At 55.0% G+C, this 19,835-nt stretch overlaps 1 protein-coding gene across 1 annotated transcript; it reads left to right on the top strand.

Annotated features, from left to right (window-relative positions):
- The first annotated feature begins 439 nt into the window (after positions 1–439).
- On the top strand, positions 440–13,621 carry Klf11 (KLF transcription factor 11). The gene is made up of 4 exons (XM_070015252.1): positions 440–595; positions 2,548–2,817; positions 4,745–5,672; positions 11,245–13,621. The coding sequence occupies exons 1-4, from the start codon at positions 554–556 to the stop codon at positions 11,523–11,525; spliced, it is 1,521 nt and encodes a 506-aa protein (XP_069871353.1). The 5' UTR covers positions 440–553; the 3' UTR covers positions 11,526–13,621.
- The last annotated feature ends 6,214 nt before the right edge of the window (positions 13,622–19,835 follow it).

The raw sequence follows: 19,835 nt of genomic DNA on the forward strand, positions 1-19,835 counted from the left end.
ACTGAGCCCTCCGGGTCGGCCTCCTCTGCCGGACCCGGCGCAACTCCGCGGGCTGCAGGCGGCCCGGGTCCGCGCCGCCCGTGTCCCCGGCGCGCCGGCCCGGCAGGGACTTCCCCGCCGCCGCCGCGCCGCCGCCGGGACCTTTCCCCTACTTTCCAGGCCTCAGGCCCCGCCCCCTGCCCCCGACCAAAACACGTGCCGCCTCTCGCTCGGCCTGATCACGCCGCGGCCAGGCTCCGATCACGCGGCCCTCCTCAGCGCCCATTGGCCGGCCGCGATCGAGCCGAGCGCGGATTGGCTGGGGGCGGCAGGCCCGCCCCCTCCAGGGCGCGGTGTATTTTGGTTTGCCCGCGCGCCCCGCCCCCGGCCGCTCCCTCCGCGGCGTCCCGCCCCCCGCGCCGCGAGGGCCGCGCCGGGGCTGAGCCGCGCGGGCGGGCGGAGGCGCACGCCGGCCGCTAGAGCTCCGGTCGCCGCGCAGCCCGCGTGCCCGTGCGGCTGCCGCCGCGCGCCGAGCTAACACTCGGGGCTTTGTCGCCTCCAGGCCGCCGGCATCATGCACGCGCCAGGATCTGCGGGCCCGGGCGACGCGCGCGCGGTGAGTGGCGGGCGTGGACTGGGGTCTGAGTTAGGGGCGAGGTTGCGGACGTGCGGCGGTGCGGGGCCGGAGCGCGCGCGCTGGGCGGCGGGGGGGGGAGTGCGCGGGCCCTCGCCGCGGCGGCCCCGGCGGGTTCTGCGGCGGGGCGGGGCGGGGCGGCGGCGGCGCGGGGTCGGCCGGGCTGGGCCGGCCCGGAGGGGGCGTGCCCCGCGCCGCCGCCGCTCAGCTTTGTCTCCAGGCCCGCGGCCGCCCCTCCCGGCGCGGGGTTATTTCCAGCCATGACGTCACCCGGGCCCTGTGTGGCAGGCGGCCGTTGGGGGGGCGCGGCTGGCGGGAACGCGCCACGAGGGGGGCGGGGCCGGGCGGGGCGGGGCCGCGGCGCCTGGCGGGAACGCTGCCCGCCGAGGGCGGGGCTCTACCTGTTGGGTTCTGGGCGCTGCCCTGTGGGCCCGACTGGGATCGGGCGATGCCGAGGCGCGAGGTGATGGCGAGACCGCTTCCACCTGCCGGGAGGGCCGTCTTTGACCTCAGGGCTGGTTTTGTGGCACCCTGCTGGGGGGAGTTGCAGAGGTAGCTTACCGCTGCCCACCCACCGGGAAGCAGGGTGGCAGAGCGCTGCCCCACCTCCCCACTCGGGGCAGGGGCAGGCGAGGCGGGAGGATGCCCCCCGACCTCCTGCTGCCAGCCGTGACCCTGACTGCACGGTTCTGAATTTGCTGAGGAAACAGCATTACTTGCGTTGGAGCCCGGAGAGCTAGTCCCCTCCGTCCCTGGGAGATTGAGCTTGGGGATACGGGTGAGTGCTGCCATCTTTAAAAATGCTTCTGCGAGCCGGGCACCGGAGGCTCACACGAGGAGGCTGAAATCTGAGGATCATGGTTCAAAGCCAGCCCAGGCAGGAAAGTGCAGGAGACTCTTACCTCCAGTTAATGACCCAGAAAAGCTGGAGGTGGAGTTGTTGTGGCTCAAGTGGTAGAGAGACTACTTTGATCACTACTGCAGAGATACTGCTTTGATGACTTTGCCAACTCAACTTCATCCGAGTGCCTCTCACACCAGCAGATTTTGCCTCCTCTTCCCTTCATCTTCCCGGTGACACACCTTCCTGCTAGCCTTTTTAGCTTAATATACCCTGGACATAGTCTTAAGTATCATTTACGCAAGAAAAAAACTTAGTCTTTAAGAGTCCTAGTTTTAACCAGGTGTTGGTTGCCTGTGTTTAATTCTAGTTACTCAGGAGGCTGAGATTTTAGGATTAAGATTCAAAGTCAGCCCAGCCAGATAAAAGTTTGTGAGACCTTTATCTCAGTTAACCATAAGCTAAAAATGGAGCTATGACTCAAGTGGTAGAATGTCATCCTTGAACAGGAAAAGCTAAGGGATGGCACCTAGGCTCTGAGTTCAAATCCTAATATTGGCGCGCACGCGCGCGCACACACACACACACAAAAGGAAAGAAAAAAAGAATCTGAATCAGTGCAAACCACTTCCTAACCAAGTTCAGTCTTTGTTTATGTATGTTTGTGCTCACTCGTAGTATTAAAGCTTGAATCGAGGGCCCTGTACTCTCCTGTTGTTTTTTTCTTTCAAGGCTGGTGTTCTAAACTTGAGCACACTTCCACTTCTGGCTTTTTGCTGGTTAATTGGAGATAAAAGTCTCACAGACTTCTGTGCCTGCCCTGGCTTTGACTGATCCTCAGGTCTCGGCCTCCTGAGTAGGTAGGGTCACAGGCATGGGCCACCCTTGATCAGCTCCATCCAAGTCCAATCAAAGCAAAGCTGCCATGAATGTACCACTGTAGGTTTATACTAGAACACAGCTCTCTGCTCCGTAGTGGTGCATGTGTGTCACTCGAGTAGTGGAGGCTGCTGGTGCGCTCAGCCGTGCCTGTGAGTATTCCTTCCCGGTTTCTCTCCTGCACTGAGAGGTCACTGTGTTGTGTTGCCTTCAGGTTGCTATCATGGGCATCTGTGAGTCAATCCTGGAGCGGAAGCGGCACGACAGCGAGAGGTCCACATGCAGCATCTTGGAGCAGACAGACATTGAAGCTGTCGAGGCTCTTGTTTGCATGAGCTCCTGGGGTCAGAGAGTCCAGAAAGGTGACCTGTTAAAGATGAGACCCCTCACACCTATCTCCGACTCTGGGGATGTCAGCAACAGCGTGCTGATGGATGCCACTGTACCTGAGCTGCCAAAGGACTTCCACTCTTTTTCAACTCTGGTAAGTGTGTGTGGGTGGTGGGGCGGGGCACACTTCGTGAGCTTCCTAGAGTGACTTCAATAAATGTGTTGAAGAACTTGGGGGGCAGCTGGGCGCTGGTGGCTCACTCCTATACTCCTAGCTACTCAGGGGACTTAGCTCTGAGGATCATGAAGCCAGCCCAGACAGAAAAGTCCCCAGGAGACACCTCCAATAAACTACTCAAAAAGCCAGAAGTGGCGCTGTGGCCCAAGTGTTAAAGCACTAGCCTAGAGCATAAAGAGGCTTAGGGACAGCACCCGGGCCCTGAGTTCAAGCCCAGGACCAGGGGGGAAAAAAGAAACTGTGGAAAGATTCACTGGGGTGCTAGCCTGTCCTCCTCTGTGGATGCAAAAGGGTAAAACCCTTCCTCTCTTGCAAATGTTGCTTGACCCTAACTGCAGTAGCTGCATGGCCGCGTGCATCTGATGAAACCTGCTGATGGAGGATGGATGTGGGAAAGTGAAACTTACCTTGCTAGGGAGACTTGAGGTGGGGTCTTAGATTTTCCAAGTGACCCAGCTCAGGGTCCATGTTGGGGGCGGCGGGGCGGGGGTGGGGGGGGAGAGGGAGAGAGATGAGAAAAGCTGGGCCTTGGCTTGTCTTGCTTGCCAAAACTGGTATCTCTGCCTGCTAGGAAAATGGATTTTATGTGTGATTTAGGTGCAGAAGTGACTGTCTTTTAATTTTAACTTGTAATGTACTACATGTAAGAGATAGCCTAGAGAAACTAGCATGTTAGAGTGAAGTTGAGACCTATACATTACTAACAAAACAGATGGGAGGGCTCAGGCAGGAAGCTGCCACTGCAGAAGCGCAGGTTTGGAGAGGGCAAAGGCTTGTGAGCTTTGGCCTGGCTATGGGTTGCCAGAGTCCTCAGAATCGGTCCTTCCATGGAGTAGCTGGAGAGGATTTGGAATTATTGGGGAGCAGTACAGAGACGGTGGGTTCAAGCCACTCAACATTTTGAGAATCTGAAAGTATTGTGGAAAGCGCTAGTTTGGAAGGATGGATTTGCTTTTGTGTAGTCTTGATGCTGGAATTACTCTTTTCAGTAGCCATGCAGGGCCTGGAGGGGCTTATCACTCCCTCCCACAGAGCACCAGTGTTGCTTGGAGGAAAGGAGGGGTTCCATGATGGGAGAAGCCTGCCTCTTGCAGCCGGGAGACCTGCTGGGGTGTTGAATGGTTCTCTAGATGCATACTTTCTGTGTGTCTGCCTGTCCTGGCACTTGAGCTCAGGATCTGGGTTAGTGCTCTACTACCTGAGTCACAGCTCCGCTTCTGGCTTTATGCTGGACTTTCTTACCTCATCTGGCTTTGAACCTCAATCCTCAGATCTCAGCCTCCTGAGTAGCTCAGATTAGAGTCCTGACCCAGCCGCAGCTGCTAGCCACATCCTTTTTTTAAGGCATTCAGGGCAATGTGACCGAAGAAGTTCCATTTGAAGTTTAACCAAAGTATCCTGGGATTGCTACCCAGCACTGGTAAAAAGCCAACGCAAAAGTTCAGGTAAAAATAAGAGCTGTTAGTAAATTTGGAAGATGACATAGTATTAAGAAATAATATAACCAACCTGGACAACTGGTGGCTCATGCTGTAGTCCAAGCTACTCAAGAGGCTGAAATCTGAAGATTGGGGGTTCAAAGCCAGCCTGGGCAGGAAAGTCCATGAGACTTTTATCTCCAGTTAACTACTAAAAAGCCAGAAGTGGGGCTGTGGCTCAAATAATAGGTGCTGGCCTTGAGCAAAAAAGCTCAGGGTCAGAACGCAAGCCCTAAATTCAAGCCCCAAAACTGGCATGTGTGTGTGCGCATGTACACACACGCACACACATGTATGTATGTGTATATGTATGTATGTATAAAGCAAAACAGTCTTTCACATAGTACTTTTTTTCTGCTTTTAAGTGCATAACTCCTCCGCAGAGCCCGGAGCTCATGGAGCCATCCACAGGGACGCCTGCACCCTCCCAAGTAACGGATTCCAAAGCGCCCTCCCCAGCGGGGATGTCGGTGCTCAGCAGGAGCGAGGAGAAGGGCTCCCTGGAGCCTGCCCCCAGCCTGCTGTGCAGGGCTATGGCCATGGGCGTGACCGGTCACACTGGGCTGAATCCCGCCCCGGCCTGCTTTCCCGCCACCCAGGCTCACGAGCAGCGGCCAGCCACGGGCAGAGAAGGAGCGGCGCGGTCTGCGGGACGCGCTGGGCGTCCTGAGGCTTTGGCGGATGCACACCTGGCAGCAGATGTCCTCACCAGTAACTTCCTTTCCTGTCAGCCTCACTTGCACTCATTGGAAGGTCTGCTGCCCGCCTCCCAAGGCCAGCAGGCCAGGTGGCCCGCGGCAGCGCAGGCCTGCTCACCAAAGAAAGTTGAAAATGACTTGCCAAGGAAAAGCACCCCTGTGGTTTCCATCCCTGTGGCCAGCCCCCCTGTCCTTTGCCAAATGATCCCCATGTCCGGAGCGAGCACCGTGCTGTCAGCTATCCTGAAGCCGCCTCTCCTGCCGTCCTCGGGGACTGTCAAGCCCATCCTACCCCAGGCCACGCCGGCGCCTCCGCAGGTGCTCGTGGGCCCGCCTGTGCCTCAGGGAAGTGTGATGCTGGTGCTGCCACAGGGCGCCTTTCCCCAGCCTGCCGCCTGCCCGTCCAGCGTCGTGGCTATTGGCAACACCAAGTTGCTGCCCCTGGCCCCTGCCCCGGTGTTCATTGCCTCTAGCCCAAACTGTGCCCCTCAGGTAGACTTTTCCCGAAGGAGGAACTACATCTGCAGCTTTCCTGGCTGCCGGAAGACCTACTTCAAAAGCTCCCACCTCAAGGCTCATCTTCGCACACACACGGGTGAGTACTGGCGCAGGGCGGTGACGGTGGATTCTCTAGAACGCCTCCCTTGAGGGGAGGGAGGCAGGGGACCACTGGAGGAGGGAAAGGGGGATATAACATGCTCATAGCCGGGTGCTGGTGGCTCACACTTATTATTCTAAATGCTCAGGAGGCTGAGATCTGAGGATCGCAGTTCAGTCCAGGGAGAAAAGTCTGTGAGACCCTTATCTCTAGCTAATCACAAAAAGGCAGGAGTGGAGCTTTGGCTCAAGTGGTAGAGCACTAGTCTCAGAGCAAAATATCTCAGGAACTGACTTTGAGCCCCAGGACTGACACCAAAAACAAAAAACCTCACATGCTTGTCATGATTTGGATTGTGATTAGTGGACGCATCAGTTCCAGGGCCCTCCCCTGACCCTCAGACAGCTTTTAGCAGGACTGACAGTGCTCCCTTCTCCACGGTGCATTTTAGAAAAGGTGCGTTGACATTAAGTATACCAGTGGTTTGGGAGAAAGTCCAGCTGGCCAAAATTCATGCTAGAATAGCTGAAAAATATGGGTGTGTCGCTTTAGAGAATATTTAAAAGAAGTCACAGGCAGGTGCTAGTGGCTCGTGTCTGTGAGGAAGTCCATGAGGCTCTTTATCTCCAACTACCCACCAGGAAACTGGGTAGAGCTGTGGCTCAAGTAGTAGAGCACTAGCCCTGAGCGAAAAAACTCAGGGACAGCGCCCAGGCCCTGAGTTCAAGCCCAACGAAAACAAAAAGTCACACCACAGTGACCAAGTAGTCTCTTGCTTGTCCAGTCAATTCTGTCCAGTGGGTTTTTCTGCAGAGATGGGAAGGTTCTGTCCATAGCGGGAGCCGCTAGCCACAGGCACTGGAAATCAGACCCATGTGACCAAGAGATTTACATTGTCATTAGCTAGGATTCTAGGCCTGAACCATGGTGCCCAGCCTGTATGTTCTGAAACTCCCCTACCATGGAGCCCTCTTCCCCAGAATGTCCGCCTCATGCGCTCTGATACAGGGAAGGCTGAGGAGCAGGAGTAACTGCTCTGCTGCATTTGAAAATCCTGTTGAGGTGGACTGGCTCCGAGGGGCACAGTTCCCTCTGACCGTGGCGGCCCCTGCTCACAGAATGGAATGCTGTCTAGAGTTCAGACATTCCAGAAGGAACTCTACTGTTCCTTCATGCTGTGGAGTACATATTGGCTTAGGAATGAGCCCCTACACCTGCCTCTTTGCAGAGCAGATCCAGCCTTCTGTGATGCTCTCAGTTTAGTTCCCTATTTCCACTCTTCTCCCTCAGCCCTGGGCCGCGAGCAGCTGGTGGAGGCCTTCCAACGGTCTCATCGCTTCTTGGCCTCTCTTTTTTGATCCTGGTGGTTCATGGTGTCTCACCATCTCCCTTTGTTTGTTACTTATGGACTGGTCTAATCACACCGGATGTACATTGCTCATGCCTGACACTAGTAAGTGGGTTGGCCCTTAGCAGGGGGGGTGTTGTAGAATGAAGGGGTGCTTCTAGGAATCGACCTGCTCTGTTGTCATTGGCTTGCTGGTGTGGGACGCTCTGCTGTCTGCTGAGTCTGTCTGGGTGCTCTGCACATGGCAGCAGCACTTCCAGATTTGTGGAGGTGATGAGATGAGTTTTGTGGTCGGTTCCATCTCTCCTGGCAGAACTGCCAACAGACCAGCAAAAGCCATGGCAGTCTAAGCAAGCTCCTTCCTGCTTTCCAAGCTCAATTTAAGTAACAAAGGGTTCCGAAGAACCCCTTCTGTGCCATATTGTAGACCTTTCATTGGCGTTTTTAGGAGAAATAGAAGCTTTGGGCAAATTCACTTGGATAAGAAGATCCCTTCAGCCAGGCGCTGGTGGCTCACGCCTGTAATCCTAGCTACTCAGGAGGCTGAGAGCTGAGGATCGAGGTTGGAAGCCAGCGAAGGCAGGAAAGTCCATGAGACTCTTTTTTTTTTTTGTTTGTTTTGTTTTGTTTTTTGCCAGTTGTGGGGTCTGAACTCTGGGCCTGGGCACTGTCCCTCAGCTCTTCAGCTCAAGGCTAGTGCTCTACCACTTGAGCCACAGCGCCACTTCCAGCTTTTTCTGCTATGTGGTACTGAGGAATCGAACCCAGGGCCTCATGCATGCAAGGCAAACACTTTACCACTGAGCCACCTTCTCAGCCCCTCCATGAGACTCTTAATCTCCAGTTAATCACCAAAAATCCAGAACTGGAGCTGTGCCTTGAGTGGTGGGGCCTGAACTCGGCCTGGGCCCTGTCCCTCAGCTCTTCAGCTCAAGGCTAGCGCTCTACCACTTGAGCCCCAGCCCCACTTCTGGCTTTTTCTGCTTATGTGGTGCTGAGGAATTGAACTGAGGGCCTCATGCATGCAAGGCAAGCACTCTAAGCACTGAACCACCTTCCCAGACCAAGACTAGAAGGCTCATCTTGAGCAAAGCAGCTCAGGGCCAGCACCCAGGGCCTGCCTGCGGTCAAGCTCCAGGATCGGCACACAAAGAACTTTTTTTTTTTTGGTCAGTCATGGGGCTTGAACTCTGGGCCTGGGCGCTGTCCCTCAGCTCAGCTCTTCCACTCAGGCGAGCGCTCTACCACTTGAGCCACAGTGCGACTTTCAGTTTTCTAGTGGTTTATTGGACATAAGAGTCTCACAGGCTGGGGCTGGGAAGATGGCTCAGAGGTAGAATGCTTGCCTTGCATGACTGAGGCTCTGGGTTCGATTCCTCAGCACCATATAAGCAAAAAAAGAAAAAAGCCGGAAGTGGCACTGTGGCTCAAGTGGTAGAGAGCTAGCCTTGAGCTGAAGAGCTGAGGGACAGCGCTCAGGCCCAGAGTTCAGGCCCCACGACCGGACCAAAAAAAAAAAAAAAGAGTCTCACAGGCTTTCCTGCCCGGGCTGGCTTTGAACTGCGATCCTCAGATCTCAACCTCCTGATAGCTAGGATTACAGGCATGAACCACCGGCACCCCGCTAAAAATATTTTTTTTAAAGTGAAAAGTAGAATAAGGTGGAGGGAATCGATAGTCATTTCCGGTGCGTTGAAAACGAGATGGGGAATTGTGTCAGTGCCTGTCGGGTTGCCAGGCCTGGACGTTGAGCATGCTGTCCGCAATGGTGGGGACAGGACCGGCTGCGGGAAGGTGACTGCCTGAGTCTGTCGCCTGCTGCTTTAACAATACCACAGACAGGAGATTAGCAAAGAAGAGAGGGCTGGGGAGCACAAGCTTCCAGAACCTCTGGAGGCTGGGAAGGCCTCACGGAGGTTCAGCATGCCAGAGCGCATGCTCTTGTAACTCCTCCCCTCCGGGGCCTGTGTGAATCCACGGCCACCCACCACAGGGCCCACCTTGCGAATGCCACTGGCTTTGGACTTGGGGTTAGGTTCCCAGCGTGGAAACTTGAGGGACATATTCAAACCATGCTTTTTTTGGTGTGGGCCCATCCTGGGCTTGAGCTCAGAGCCTCGTGCTCGCTCAGCTTTTTCCATTCGTGACTGACTACCACTTGAGCCACGCCTCTGCTTCCACAAGCTTGCACCTACTGTGGGGTGTTTGAAATCCATGGAATTTAAGGCCTGTCTATCTATAAGGGTGTTTGCTTATTAATCCAACCAAAAAGCATGTTTGTGTCTCTTCAGTACTCATTCACTTAAAACCATTTACTCACTACCTGCTAGATGAAGTTCACACGCACACAAAGCTGCAAAGCTGCATAATTGTAGCCATGGTGCGGGTGGTGCGGGTGTGCCCCGGTGTGGTGGGGAAGGCCCCAGGGTGCAGAGCGCCGTGCATGTCCCTGTGCCTTCCTCCCACTGAGGCGGGCTGCCTGCCTGAGGTCTCACCCATCAGAGCCCAGCACCCGCTGGGACAGGGAGGCCTGCCAGGAACTGTGAAGTTTTGATTGAATGCTAGATCCTTGCAGCTTTTAATAGAAAGGTGTCTATTTGAATACAGTACTAACCTTGCCATGTTGAAACTAAGGTTTAATAAGAAATACGGAGATGAGTCTGGGAAGGTGGCTCAGTGGTAGAGTGCTCGCCTTGCGTGCATGACGCCCTGGGTTCGATTCCTCAGCATCACGTAAGCAGAAAAAGCCGAAAGTGGTGCTATGGTTCAAGTGGTAGAGTGCTAGCCTTGAGCAAAAGAAGCTCAGAGACAGACAGTGCCCAGACCCTGAGTTCAAGTCCCAGGACTGGCAGAAAAAAAAAATAATAAGCCTAGGAGGAGCCAGGCGCTAGTAGCTCACGCCTATAATCCTAGCTGCTCAGGAAGCTGAGGTCTGAGGGTCACAGTTTAGTCAGCAGGAAAGCCCATGAGACTATCTCCAGTTAATCACCCAGAAAAGCTGGAAGTGAAGCTATAGCTCAAGTTAGAGTGCTAGCCTTACGCACAAAAGTTCTGGGACAGCCAGGCACTAATGGCTCCTGCCTGTAATCCTAGCTACTCGAGATTGGAAGCTGGAGTTCTGAGAATCATGGTTCAAAGCCAGCCTGGGCAGCAAAGTTCATCAGACTCTTACCTCCAATTAATCACCATAAAAGCCAGAAGTGAACTGTGGCTCCAAGATGGGGGGCGGGGCGGGGAAGGGGGACACGACTAAACCCAAGGTGACCTTAGAAGGAATGTGCAACTCTCTTTTCCCCAGTCAGTCTTAGCGGTTCCCGCCTGTAGTCGAGCTGCTCAGAAGAGGTGGAGGTCGGAGAGTACAGTTAGGCAGTCTGGTAGCAAGATCCCGGTAAGCTGCATGTGGGAGTGAGCATCCATCGTTCCAGCCAACCTGCAGTGGCGAGTGGAAGGATGGTGGTCAAGCAGCAGGCAGCTTCCATGACCCTACCCAAAAGACAGAGCAAGAGGCTGGCGGCGTGGCGCGGCGGCAGCGCCCGCCTGCAGACACAGGCTCTGAGCTCAAACCCCAGTGCTAACCAAAGCAAGAGGGATCCTCCTCCCCAGAGGAACACAGGAGAATGGTGTTTCTGGCCAAAATGGGCTACAGAGCAAGTCCACGTCGAAGAGGAGGAGGAGGGAAATCTTCCTCCTGCCCCAAGCTATAGTGAAACTTATTTTTCATATTTTAAAGTCTATTTTGAAGGATTCAGTTGAATCTTCAGCTGAAGAGTGCTTGCCTAGGAAGGGCAGGCCCGGTCCTGGGTTTAGTCCCCAGGACTGCACATGCGCATGTGCGCCCACATAACACACACACAAGTTTAAAATACATTTTCAAAGCTGGGTGAGGAGGCACACACCTGTAATCCTAGCACTTGGGACTCAGCAGGAGTGCCAGCCTCGTCTGTGTAGGAGGACCACCTATGTATGTGTACACACACCTATACTTACACATGCGTGTCTATGTATGCATGTACACACAGAATGTTTTCAAATACAGTTTTGAGGGAGATCTAGGCTTGAACTTTGCCATCATGAGGCCTAGCGCGTTACCCTTAGGTGTGATTGGAAAAAATGTCTTTTGGAGGGCTCCTGCCTTCTGCGGCACCCGGTGGTGGGGTCACAGAGCGCTCCTCCCCTTTTGAGAGTCCGGCAAAGGTCACGTGTGCACTTGCCTGTCCACAGGAGAGAAGCCCTTCACCTGCAGCTGGGACGGCTGCGACAAAAAGTTTGCGCGCTCAGATGAGTTGTCCCGCCACCGCAGAACGCACACGGGGGAGAAGAAGTTCGTGTGCCCCGTCTGCGACCGGCGCTTCATGCGCAGCGACCACCTGACCAAGCACGCCCGGCGCCACATGACCACCAAGAAGATCCCGGGCTGGCAGGCGGAGGTGGGCAAGCTGAGCAGGATTGCCTCGGCAGAGGGCCCCGGGAGCCCCCCGCCGCCCCTGCCAGCCTCCGCCTGAGAGGCAGCACCGGACCCACCGCCAGCCCGGCCGGCGCGGGGACTGCGCTGGCTTGCTTTTCTGGCCAGGGCCTGTGTCTTTTGTGGTTGCAGAAGGGTTTTGTTTGGTTTTGTGTTTTAGAGGAAATGGAAGAAAATTTGACCGTCTGAATCACCAGCACTCAAGCAAACATTTCGGCAATAAAGTTTACAAATTCTGGATTATTCCCAACCTTTCTATTCATGTTTTGTAGAAATGAGACAGGGTACTAATTTTTATACTTTTTTATAAAAATATTTATATTGTCGGTGCTCCAGTCACCAGTTTCTAGATAAGATGATTTACAGCCTTTTTTTTCCTGTGTTTAGTAACAACGTTGAATAATGACCCCACTTTTAGGAAGCTTGGTGCATTGTTCAGAAGTTCTGAGGTCTAAAAAGCTCTTTTAGACCTCAGAGGTTTCTGGAATCATAACTGGTGAGTGAGGGTCTCTTAAAAGGGAAAAATACATTTCCTAGTCAACTGACTAGCATAGTAGCTTCTAGAGAATCCCATGCCATCAGTCCTGCAGCCCAAGGAACAGACATTCCCAGCTGGCTAGGACTCATCACCTGTGTCCATGGTGCAGTGCTTGAGGGGTGCCGGAGAGTCGGGTCGCTGGCCAGCTGTGGCAGGGCCTGGGCAGGGCCCGCATGACCCACATAGAGCAAGGGAGCGGCTGCCGGAGACACTCAGACAGGGCTGCCCGGGCAGTGATGGGCTGACAGTTGTCCGTTTTCTTTCCGTGTGAGCAGAATGACTGCTGAGAGAAAAGCAAGTGCTCCTATGTCCCTGATCTCACCAAAGCTCAGGTCATCTAAAGAGAGGTGCGCGCCGACACGTGGATTCCTTTATTAAGTGTGAAAAACTAGAGGAAAGGTGTGTCCTGTCGCTGTAACGCCACCTCACGGCCTGTAGTTCATTTTGTTAGAAGGAACAAGCTTACCAAAATAGGGTTTCTTCAGTCTACCTAGAAAGGCGCCACAGCTGCGCGTGTCCACGCCGCCACAGACGCTGGTGCTGGGGAAAAGCTAAGTTCAACAGAAGCACACCAAAACAGGGAACGCACCACCAGTCATTTGCGTAGCCTGGGAATTCTTTTTTTTTTTTTTTTTTTGCGCAGTATGCATTCATTTTATATATTAATTTTATATCTGCCTTTTAGTTATTGGCACTTGAATTTATTGAAATGATGGTAAGGGGAAGTATGGATAATTAAGTAAAACTAGGTTCTGTGTTCAGGTCTTTGTAACCCTTACCTGCTCATTCATGGTATGTAGTTGATACCCATTAAGTGCCCTTTGTAGCAACTGCTTGTCAACACATATGTATGTATGTATGTATGTATGTATGTATTAGGAAATTTTCACATTTTGGACTTTGGAGTTGAATGTTCCTGTTGACCTAAGCAGGTGCAATGCAAGAGAATCACACAATGTAACTGGACAGAACATAGCTCATGCGCCCCTTTGCCCCGCCTCCCCCCTCCCCGCCCTAAGCCAGCAGAAACACTTGTGACCGTCTGTGTTCTAAATGGCGTCGGCTCTGATACGCGGCAGTGTTCGGCCGCAGCTCCGGTGGGCAATGGAGTTTTTGAGGATTTGGTGTTCGTTGCACAGCACTTTGCTCTCTGAACAGTATCTCTTTCTTTTCTACCGAAGAGATACGTTGGAATGGTTTTAATTTAAGCTTCTATTTCCCGTTTAGATTTAGAAATGCCTCTGTAAGAGACACCCCCCTCCGCATTGTCTGTTGAAAGATCGATTGTAAGTTGGAACACTTCAGTTTTGTAAGGTCCCATCTGAGAACCCTGGTTGGTGGCCGTCCGTCTGTCCATCCCGTTCCCATCATCCCCTCCCTCCCCCACCCCCCTCTGCCGGGGCCCGGGTCGGGGGCTGTGCGAGGCAGGCCCGTGCACTTTATTGCTTGAGCAGTTTTGCTTCATCTTTCTTGACTTTGAGCCTTTTCGGTAGTCATAAAATTTAAAATGTTTCATGATTATGTTTTATGTAAAGGACATTATTTAAATGCCTCTGTGTGATGTAACGTTTTTCTTTGAATCATATAAAGCTTTCTTGATTTGCACCCGGCCTCGTGTCCCTGTCATCGGCCGCGCCGGTCACCTCCCTCCTCCTCTCCTTCTCGCAGGCCTGCGCGCACGGGGCCTGGGCTCCCCACGCACGGGGCCTGGGCTCCCCACGCACGGGGCCTGGGCTCCCCGCGCATGCCTGCTCTCAGCTTTCATCTGGACAGTTCTTTCTCAACAAACTGTCGCAGGCTGTCTCTGGCGGTGCTGGCAGGGGAGACCTCTGTTCTCCCCATGCCAGGAGGCGACCTGGGAGGGGTGCTTAGAACTAAGTCCTTCCCTCCCTCATTCCCTCCAGGGAGTACCAGGGAGCAGGTCTTTGCTTTCACTCTGGACACATTCTCCCGCCAACCCACATGGCGTGGCAGCCATGGCCCCGCACGCACCACGGAAGCTCCCCCGTGGTTGGTGCCAGGGCGGCTCAGGGCTTGGCACCCTGGGCTGAGGTGCTGGGGGCTGAAGGCCGCCATGCTGCGCTCACGACTCACAGCGCGCTCGGTGCCAAGCCCAGGCTCACGCGGGTCCTAACCGGGGACACTCCCTGAGCCTCGCCTGAACCTCAGATTCTTGTGCCCACCTGTGCCCTTGACACCTGCCCTACCCGTGCCTCAACCTCCCCACCTGCGTGTCCACCACAGAGCCACTCCTTGTCTAAAAGAGCCCTGCACCCGTGTGAGACCTGAGCCGCCCTGCCCTTCCCCCACTCCCGCCTGCCACAGCCTCCATCCGAGGGCCAGGCACGTGCCCTGGTCACTGCACCCAGTGTCACCCAACAGTGGGTCCCACTGTCTCCCAGATGTCGGCCTCGCTCCCTTCTCCCCAGGCCCCTTCCCCCTTCTCGGCAGCCGCACAGCTGTTGCAGGTCCTGTGTGCCTAAAGCCCTCACTGGCTGCTGGCCTCCAGGGAGAAGCCCGAGGCCCAGCCGCAGCACAGGCACAGCCAGGCCCCTTCCAGCCCAGCCTGGAGGTCTCTCCCCCAGCCCGCTGCCGAATCTGCCAGCCTGCATGTGGAAGAACTCAGCCCCTGCCAGCAGCCTGTGGGCATGTCTACCTCTGGCTGGGTGCTGGGGAACAGCCCCCCTGGGTCCCCACGGGGGTGGGTAGCATGGGTCTCTCATGGAAAGAGCCCACAGTGTCTAGTGCCACCCCCTGGGCAGGGTGTGCGACCTCCTTTCCCAGTCCTGTCCTTGCTGTCCGACACACAGGTATGTTGGGAGCTGCTAAGTCATAAGACCTTTTGCATCCATCAATTCTGGAAAAGTCTCTCTTGTTCCCAACCCCTTTGTCTCTGAATAGCAGCACCCAGACTATGGCCATCAGCCTTCAGACATTTATCTGCTATAGCTGCTCTATTGGCCCAAAGGTTTTGTTTTGTTTTGCCAGTTGTGGGGCTTGAACTTAGGGCCTGGGCCGTCCCTGAGCCTCTTTGTGTTCAAGGCTAGCACTCTACCACTTGAGCCACAGCACTCCTTCCAGTTTTTGAGTGGTTAATTGGAGATAAGGGTCTCACAGGAACTTTTCTGCCCGAGCTGTCTTCAAACCATGATCCTCAGATCTCAGCCTCCTGAGTAGTTAGGATTACAGGTGTGAACCACCAGCACCCAGCACTTTTTTTGTCCTGGGGCTTGAACGCGGGTCCTTGAGCTTTTGGGCTCAAGGCTAGCACTCTACCACTTGAGCCATGCCCCCCCCAGTTGTCTTTTGGTAGTTTATTGGAGCACAGTCTCGCAGACTTTCTTGCCCAGGCTGGCTTTGAACTGTGATCCTCAAATCAGCCCCCTGAGTGGCTAGGATTACAAGTATGATCCACTGGTGCCCAGCGTAACCCCAAGATTTTTTTTTTGGGTCCAGTCGTGGGGCCTAAACTCTGGGCCTGGGCGCTGTCCCTCAGCTCTTCAGCTCAAGGTTAGCGCTCTACCACTTGAGCCACAGCGCCACTTCTGGCTCTTTTTTTCTGCTTATGTGGTGCTGAAGAATCGAACCCAGGGCCTGATGCATGCAAGGCAAGCACTCTACCACTGAGCCACCTTCCCAGCCCGACCCCAAGTTTTGTAGTGACTTTGTGCTCCTTAGCTTTTAATCTGTCCCCTTTGTTAGGGATTTTTAGAAAAAGAACTGGAGGCATCCTCCTAACAGTTGGGCCCCATCCTGGGACAGAGCCAGGCAGCTCGTCCTGTTCCATCAGGAGCTCCGTGTGTGGAGGGGAAGTCACTGTCCCCCTAGTTCCTGGAGGTTCCTGGAGGCTCCAGGATTCCCAGAGCTGGCACTGCACACAGACTACTCCTGCCGTGCGGCTCCTGCTGAGCCTGAAGAGGAACCGCCTGAGAGCAAAGCTGATTCCGAAGCAGCAAGATGCGGCCAGTGGTGCTGGCGAGGGAGAGAGAATAGCACAAAGCAGCGCTCGTGAAGAGCCCTTCTGCTCCTCACCTGGCACCGCTGGGCCCCGGGGCGCAGCCGCTGAAGAGCTGTGTCAGGCCACTGCCTCCACTCCTGCAACACTAGAGGTTCCAGTGGCTGGTAAGCCCGGGCCGGTGGCTCACGCCTGTAATCCTACTAAAGGATCACAGTTCAAAGACGGCCCAGGCAGGAAAGTCCATGAGCCTCTTACCTCCAGTTAACCACCAGGAAACTAGAAGTAGAGCTGTGGCTTAAAGTGGTAGAATGCTAGGCATGAACAAGAGCTCGGGGACAGCACGTAGGCCCTGAGTTCAAGACCCGCAACTGACAAAAACAAAACAGTTATAGACCTTAGGTTGTTTATTGCAAATTAATTTGCCATCATAAATGTAAGCTGTATGACCGCATATTGACTGTACACATCTGGGCACCTCCCTACGTCCTGTCTGTCCCATCCGTCCAGCCAGTATGCATTGAATGAACTGTTGTGGTGGGTCAGAAATTCAGAGATGAATTATCCTAGCTCCTGACCCAGAGTTGAGATAGGAAGACACAAACATTCGTCAAGTCTCCTCCAAGAACGCAGGAGCCACACAGGGTCCCCAGGGCAGAGATACGGAAGCAGCCCACCTCTCTGTCCTCATTTATCTATTATTCATTTGTCTTTCTGCTGGTCCTGGGGCTTGAACTCAGGGCCTGGGTGCTGTCCCTGAGCTTTTTTGAGCCACAGTTCCATGATCAGGGTTTTAGTGATTCATGGGAAATGAGTCAGACTTTCCTGCCCAGGCTGGCTTTCAACCATGATCCTGAGATCTCAGCCTCCTGAGTAGCTTGGATTACAGGCGTGAGCTGCCAGTGTCTAGCCTCTGTACTCCTTTGAGTCCTAGAGAGAAGCATGGGTGTGCAGCATCGTGTGCCTCCGGCCTTTGCCCCTCTCCTCTCCGAGTTCCCCTTCCCCTGAGCACCCGCCACGCCTGCAGCTGGACTAGTCAGCACTGCGCTGTCACCCCCTTGGTGACTAGGAGGCTAAGGCTGGGCTCTCTAAAAGGGTTCTTGGAGAAAGAGGCACTCAGGGAGGCCCTGGGTGGGGGACAGCTGTGACTCGAGAGGTCTAGGCAGTTTTTCCATGGGGTGTTCTTGCTAAAGCCCTAAGGCTTTAGCATCCTGGCACTGCATCTGTGCACTTGGGGACCCCAGCGGCTTCAGCTCGCACTTGGGTGACCAGTAACCTGTGTGACACTGAGTAAAGCTCACAAGCGCGTGTGCGGGGATGCCACGCCCGGGGTCCCTGAAGGAATGTGGATTGTGGAGCAGGCTGGAGCTTCAGGGCTCTTGAGAGGAGTCGCACCCAGCGGAGTGTGGCCAGGCACACGGCTCCCGTGGCACTGCCATTCCCACAGGCCTAGACCAGCTCTCCCCCATGCGGGGCCAGCCGCCTCCTTGCCCACCTCTTGGTCCTCCATACAGGCTTCCCAGTGCAGAGACCAATGGGCCACCCGTCACATTAACCTTGGGGGACGGGAAATAATGCCATGGGCCTGGGAGTCTGGCGAGAGGGGTGAGGATGGCCTGGAGTCCGGTCCCTGTTACCCTGGGTTCTTGCTGTGGATAGAGGCCTGGTTGTGCGTGTCTCTGGTTCCCAGGATACTGAGTTGGGGTTTTCTGCTGGGATGTTGGGGTGAATCCAGATGGCATTGCTTCCTGGCAGGCAGCTGGGGGTGATCTGCCCACTGGGTGTGTTCTACACATCCGTTGTACGAGGAGCACAGAACCTAGCCTGGTGCCAGCCTGTTTTAGAGAGCTCTAAACCCTGCCACTGCTGATCTCACTTACTCAAGGTGTCACATCATGTTCTTTCAGGCCATGCTGCTGCAGCCTCTGTGGGTTCCCTGGGGCTTTCTAACCTCTGTATCCCACAGATTCAGCTGAGGTCCAGGTCAGTGTTATTCATGGCCACACGGGGTCGCTATTGAGTCAGCCGAGAGCTGATCAGAGGCCCTGTGAGGTCAGTCGGCTCTGAAGCGCAGGCGTCTGTGGTAACTCTTCCCTGGCTCCTAGAGGTGCCACATTGGGGTGTGGGTCACATGCCGTGCGCCTCCAGTAGACATAAAGCACCACCAGGGGTCCACACCCCAGAGAAAAGGCAGCTCCTCCTTGGAGGTTTGTTCACACCAGAGAACAGCTATCCTCTCACCCAAAGGGCTGAATTATCCCTTAAGTCCAGGCCACTCCCAGGAAAGGTCGGATTATGGGGTGTCCTCCAGGGCTTTGGCCTTCGGTGACTTAAAAACCTGATGACTGAGAACACTGAGGGACACACACACACACACACACACACACACACACACACACACACACACACACACACACACACGTTCTGCATAGGGCAATGGACACCCATGCCCTGCAAGTTCTGAGGGAGAGGCTCTAGGCAGGGCCTGAGCTGCACCCAGGGAAAGACAGCCCTGGGACTCAGCAGTGTGGATCAGAGGGGCTCTGAGTCCCCATTTCTGATGGAGAGGGGCAGGTTTCCTCCATTCCGGCCTTGGGAGCATCTCTGGGGTCTCCTACAACGCCAGGGCGCCGTGTCCATGCTCCTCCTTTCCCGCACAGTACTGCGTCCTCACTGCCTCCTGGAATGAGCTTCTTTCTAGCTCTGCCGTAGCCACGTCGTCTTCGTGCAGATCCCACGACTGGGCTCGGGGCAGAGGCTGTGCAGGGCGCGCTTCCCAACATGTGGGCAGCTCAGCAAGAGTCCCCCCACTTCCTCCCCGGACCCCACCTCGCCCCAGGTCCTGCAGGACCAGAGAGCACATGCTTTCTTGACCTGCTTCCTGGAAGACACTTTTCCTGAATTCCGGAGACCAAGGGTTGGAGGCGTGGCTCAGGTGGTTCAGCAGCAGTGTCAGATATCAAGTGCAAGTCCCAGACTTAGGCCAAAAAAATTTTTTTAATAAAGAGAACAGCGCTGTGACTGCAGGCTGCGGGCGCTGCGTTCACGCTGGCATGGCACAGACAAGCCCATACTGTTCTTAACACTCTGCTCTCAGACTGTTGGATTTCTACAGGAAAATGCAGTGTTACCATCTTTCTTCCTGGGAACCATGGAACACTCCCTAGTCTAAGAAAACGGTGACATAAGCTTGCCGTTCAAAGGCTGCTCATCTGCAATAACATCTTATTTCTATGAGATGAGATCCTTTCTTTTAAAAAAATAAGGATTTGTATTATTTATATTACTAAAACAGAAAGGACTTTGGTCCCTGCATGGAAAGGAGTTTGGTCTCTGGGAAGAAAGTGTGGGGCTCAGTGAGGAGCAGCTCCTGGCTCTGGGAAGCGCTGGGCCCCAGGGCTCTGGGCTCCGGCCTACAGTCCGTGTCCCCCGTGGTGCACGGGGATCAAAGGCACTCTTGTCCAGTTGGGAAAGGCCCTGCCAGAGCTGGACTGCTGGGATGGCCAAGGGCCTGTGTCTGAGGCCAGGCGGGGGCGCTGTCTTCTCATTGGTTCCACAGATGTGCTGGGCTTCGTCCTGAGGTCCCCTGGGCAAGGTCTCGGGAAATGGAGGATGCTGTGAAGGCCGCTGTTGGTGCGGGAATGAGATAAGTGGGGCCTGTTCTGGCTTCAGCAAAAGCTGCCAGGCACCCTGGCACCCCTTGGTGGACAGCCTCCCCCCCTGTGGCCGGCCAGCTGCTGGGGGGAGCCCCGCCCCACACAGGCCACGCCCTCCCAGCGGGAGGCAGCTGTGTTCACAAGGCCCTTAGCAAATCAGCTATCAACAAGGAACCAAGGGGGAAGGTCCATGGGCATTAG

The sequence above is a fragment of the Dipodomys merriami genome, unplaced genomic scaffold (genome assembly GCF_024711535.1).
Source record: "Dipodomys merriami isolate MVZ:Mamm:240054 unplaced genomic scaffold, mDipMer1.0.p SCAF_110, whole genome shotgun sequence".
NCBI lineage: Eukaryota > Metazoa > Chordata > Mammalia > Rodentia > Heteromyidae > Dipodomys > Dipodomys merriami.

Excerpts from the sequence above, each read along its gene's own strand:
- Klf11 (XM_070015252.1), top strand. The coding sequence starts at position 554 with ATGCACGCGCCAGGATCTGCGGGCCCGGGCGACGCGCGCGCG. Across the intron at positions 596-2,547 it reads GCCCGGGCGACGCGCGCGCG|GTTGCTATCATGGGCATCTG; the intron begins GTGAGTGGCGGG and ends TGTTGCCTTCAG. Across the intron at positions 2,818-4,744 it reads TCCACTCTTTTTCAACTCTG|TGCATAACTCCTCCGCAGAG; the intron begins GTAAGTGTGTGT and ends TCTGCTTTTAAG.